This window comes from Lupinus angustifolius, chromosome LG18 (genome assembly GCF_001865875.1).
Source record: "Lupinus angustifolius cultivar Tanjil chromosome LG18, LupAngTanjil_v1.0, whole genome shotgun sequence".
NCBI lineage: Eukaryota > Viridiplantae > Streptophyta > Magnoliopsida > Fabales > Fabaceae > Lupinus > Lupinus angustifolius.
Window position 1 is genome coordinate 10,977,249 of NC_032026.1, and position 5,089 is coordinate 10,982,337.

At 36.4% G+C, this 5,089-nt stretch overlaps 1 protein-coding gene across 2 annotated transcripts in view; it reads right to left on the reverse strand.

The window, feature by feature from the left end:
• Positions 1-5,089, reverse strand: part of LOC109333355 (G-type lectin S-receptor-like serine/threonine-protein kinase At1g11410) — a 7,344-nt gene extending 2,255 nt beyond the window's left edge. For both annotated transcript variants that reach the window (XM_019568811.1, XM_019568810.1), the window contains exons 1-4: positions 4,615-5,089; positions 3,016-3,909; positions 2,470-2,601; positions 2,196-2,380 (exon numbers count right to left, since the gene is read on the reverse strand). In XM_019568811.1, the coding sequence (XP_019424356.1) occupies positions 2,196-2,380; positions 2,470-2,601; positions 3,016-3,909; positions 4,615-5,002 (1,599 nt within the window). In that variant the 5' untranslated portion in view covers positions 5,003-5,089. The remainder of the gene's footprint in view (positions 1-2,195; positions 2,381-2,469; positions 2,602-3,015; positions 3,910-4,614) is intronic.

The window sequence follows — 5,089 nt, forward strand, 5'->3', positions numbered from 1 at the left end:
TCAACAAGAGTTTTCCACTTTTTGAAAGTGGAGAAAGTCTCATTTTTATGCTGCAGAAAATAAACCCAAACTTTGCGATAAAAATCATCAATGATGGTCATCATATAGCGACATCCTCCATTAGAAGGAAATTTAGAAGGCCCCAAAGGTCAGAATGAATATAATCAAGAATACCTTTGGTACGGTGAGTTGCAGTGGAGAAACTAACCTTTTTCTGTTTCCCAAAAACACAATGTTTACAAAAATCCAATTTACCAATGCCATGTTTACCAAGATGACCTTGTTTGCTTAGAAGGTGCATACCTTTTTCACTCATATGGCCCAGGCGCATGTGCCATAATTTGGTAATGTCATTATCATGCATTGAAGAAGATACAGCTGTTGAACCTGTCACAACAGAACCTTGCAAGACATATAAACTACCAATCCGGTTAGCTTTCAATAATACCATAGCACCTTTCAATACCTTTAGAACTCCACCTTCAGCTGAATACCTACACCCGAGAGACTCTAGGGTGCCAAGAGAAATTAAGTTCCGCTTCAAATCTGGAATATAGCGGACATTAGCCAAGGTTCTGACAACACCGTCATGAGCCTTGATCTGAATAGTACCTATTCCTGCAACTTTGCATTGGGTATCATTGCCCATCAAAACAACACCACTGTCAACATGTTCAAAAGTGGTGAATAAGTCCTTATAAGGACACATATGAAAAGTACATCCAGAATCAAGAATCCATTCTGTTTTACTCCTATTATTATAAGAGACAACAGATAAAAGAATATCACCGTCAGAATTGGCTTCAATATTAGCAGCTTCAGAGGATTGTTGAAATTTTCCCTTATCTTGTTTTTCTTGTTTTTTCTTTAAGATAAAACAATCAGGAATGTCATGCCCCGGTTTCTTGCAATAGCGACAAGTTTTGTTGGATTTGCGACCTCTGGATTTGGATCTGAACTTTTTATAATTGGTACTCCCTTTTTCTTGAGTTCTACCTCGAACACTTAAGCCCTCACCCTTGTCCACAGAATTAACTTCAAGATCAAATTTTTCTTTGGACAATAAATTAGATTTAACATCTTCAAAGGATAAGGTATCATTATTTCCATACAACATGATTTCTTTGAAGTGCTTATAGGTAGAAGGTAAAGAGACAACCAACAAAACAGCTTTGTCTTCATCTTCAATATTAATATCAATATTTTGCATATCCATAATAATAGAATTAAACTCATCAAGATGAGTTTGAATAGGAGTACCTTCAACCATACGAATGGTGTATAACCGTTCTTTGAGACGAAGCTTGTTTGCGAGGCTCTTGGTCATGTATAAAGTTTCTAACTTCAGCCACAAAGCCGCAGCGGTTTCTTCATTGGCAACCTCACGAAGAACCTCCTTCGACAAACAAAGTTGAATTGTTGAAAGCGCCTTTTCATCCAACTCGTCCCATTGATCATCGGTCATGGAAACTGGTTTCTTTGACTTCCCATCTAAAGCTTTCTTTAATCCGCTCTGGATAAGAACGGCCCTCATTTGGACTCGCCAAATAGAAAAGCTAATTTTGCCATCAAACTTCTCAATGTCAAATTTTGCAGACATTTTGAAATTCTCAATTTAGTAAGAGCTCTGATTCCACTTGTTAAGGTTAGAGCACAATGCGGAAGCACAGGATTGAATCAATTGAGAACAAAAGAGAAGCAAGTAAAGGATAAAGAAAATAACACACAAGATTTAACGTGGAAAAACCCCTCAGTGTGAGAGGAAAAAAACCATGGGCGATCAAGAGCAAAATTCCACTATGTAAAAAAGAAGAGTACAAGAAATCCTCTTATAATGATGAGGACAAATGACAATATTTTTTCTCACAAATACTCTCTCAAATGGAACAAGAATTCTCACCAAGAATGCACTCACAATATATGTGTAAATGAAAGAGATGTTGTGTGTTGTGAAGATGATTTTGAAGCTCTCTATATGTGTCCTTTTATAGGCAAGCAAAGTCTTGGTATCTTGGATTCCAAGCATTGGATGCTTGGAAACAAAGCCATAAAAGTGACATAAAATGCCCTTAAAGAGAGCCATAAAATTGTCATAAAATTCTTTTAAGGCATAGTAATGAGAGGTATCTAACAGTTAAAGTTATGCTCCAATTAAAAGTTATGAAATCTAAGACCTGCTAAAGAAGATTGGCTACCTTATAAACAGAACCAAAACCACCTTGACCAAGTTTGTTATCAGTTGAAAAATTGTCTGTTGCAGCAGCTATGGAGCTAAGATCAAAGAATGGCAAATCTGAATTCTGTGTGCTGTTAAATTCATGTAAACTAGGAGAATCCTCAAAGGTAAGACGAAATGAATACTTGCGATCCCTTCTTTGCCCTATCATCAAATACAGAAACAAATACACTTGAACATGTTAATGATATTAACAACCCCAAAACTACATTTTTTATAAGAATTTCACTTACATTGATTCCTGGCTTTCACAAACCAATACCAGAAAATGACCACCATAAATACTAACAAGCAAATAGAAACTGACGATATTGCTATTATCCCCTTCTTGCCAAGAGAACCATAAGGATGCTTTGCATATTTAGCTGCATATGCAAAGATATCATAAGTACAGAACTAATGACCCCAAAAAATAAAGTATATGCTTTAAAATTTAATACTAAAGCCAAAAATAAAGCACTAAAGAATGAAAATGTTTCTTGCATTGCATGCATACAGTCATAATAAGACAATCAATATGACACATATGCTCTATGCACAAAGTTTATATACATCATTTTTTTTAGTATAACTAAGGGTATTCATCACCCTATGAATAAAAAATTAATTTTTTTAGGAGTGTATGATCTATTAGTGTCGTTCATAAGAATCGAACCTTTAATTTTATGGTATATCTAGAAATCAGATCCAGTGAGCCTTGTTGGTAGTTTATGTACATTGTTTCTTATATGAGAATTTGTAACAATCCAATATATCTTAATAAGAAAGGAGAAGAGTACCTAATTCAAGTTTATCCACACGAACATACAAACTTTGTCCCACTTCTGAATATGTCCTTGTATCTTCCATGTTTCCATGCCAACTAACACACCCACTTTCTGAAATCTCATTGGAACTTGTATATGCTGCACATGAACAATCACTCAAACATTTCTCCCTGCACTCTTTCAAGCTCAGTTTCTCATCCACACGTGCCATTGAAGTATCTGGCACCTTAACACGTGCCACTTTCACAAACCCCTCCCCACTTCGACACGTGGACACATTGTTCTTCCTCACACACCCACCTGACCCATCTCTAAGGTACCACTCTCGCTCGAACCTTGGTTCAAACCCAGGTAAACACTCACACTGAAACTTATCAGCATTATAAGGGTTACAGTTTGTGTTCGAACCACACCGTCTAAAATTGTCGCATTCTTCCTTCGGAGCAAACCAGATTTCGAACCACCTATGTTCACGAGCTTGCCACGTGAGCCTTCTCAGGTGACCCGTTTCTTCAAGCACCATTATGGAGAACACGTTGGGGTCTTTCACTCCATAAGTTATGGAAACTTCATCTGCGTTATCAATGAAGCTAACGATGAAGATGAAGTTGTTGGTCATTTCTGGCACACCTGTCCATCTTTGACCGGTCCATGAGCCACCACGCCATAATGGAGAATTGTTCTTGTTCAGGAACAGTTGAGGGAACCCTGAAGGGTCGATCATGCAGGTCATGTTTCCGGTTCCTGGGTCGGTTGGGGATTTCCACGATCTTAAGAACCGGTTTAACTTGGTTTTCCGGTCTAGACGGAGCTTCATGAAAGGGAGGAGAGTGTTACCAGGATAATCAAAACTCTGCCATATTACACTGTTATTGCTGCTTGCATTCTGGGTCAAAACCAAGTTTCCTGAAGAATTCAGAAAGTTATTAGATTAGCATAAATGGGAAGGATTTAAATTTGGGTCCGCAATAAACACATCGTAATTAATTATGATAGATAATATGGAGGGTTATATTTCATTTTAAAACCGATTCAATTGATATTTAAGGTTGGATGAACTTTGGATCTAGAATTGAGTTTGGGTTCAAAAAATAACAAGGACTAAATAAGAGATAAATCTTTATTCGTCCCGACCTGACTCATGCTCACCTTGAACAACCATTATATAAAGATGCTTGTATAAGTTATAACTACAATCACTACCAAAATAATATTTGTGGAAGAGTTTAGGCAAGCATATCATGATCATATACTGCAATCATATTGGCTTCTTTCTTCATCAGCAATTTAAGTCGTAGTCATTTAAGTATTTTTTTTATTTTACTTAAAAACTTTGATCGTATTATCATTTTGTGATGTGATTTTGACTTTAATAGCTACGGGGTGAAAACATATAACATGTATATAATAAGAATATATGTTTATCAATACTGAATTTCAACTAGCGAAGAGGTGAGAACAAATCCTACCTATATAATCATCAACTATATATTGAAAAATATATTTGCATGACTATTCTTTAATCCTACAGTGATGTTTATCTGGCTTCTAATATTTTGATCTTTAATATAACATCTAATATTTAAGGTTCAAAGAAGCAAGAATCCTTGCCTGTGTCCAAAAGCTTAGCTGAAGTGTTGGTAGACAAGACAGAAACGTTTGAAGACCAAATGGGGTTAACGTTTTGGGTGATGTTATCGTGGAGTACAAGGTTTCCATGGTTATTGATTGAAAGAACACCAGAAGTGTCATGTAGAGGGTAGTCTCTATTGGCAACCCACACAACCGTTTGTTGTGGAACTTTGTTGTACCATATACCAACGTATCTGCTACTAGAATTTCCAAGGCTGAAGAAACCCAGTGCAAAGGTTCCTCGGTTGTTGGAGACCAAAACATCACCGTCTTTGATGGGGTGGGTTGTGGTTATAGTGTCTAGTGAGTGGTAACAAGAGGTCAAGAGCAACAGCATAAAAAATGGACTAAGATTATTGAACTTCATTGTTGGTTAGTGAATGTAGGATTCTGGTTATGAAAACTTATATTATGATACGAAGATATTCTAAATCAATACAAAAATTAATATTTA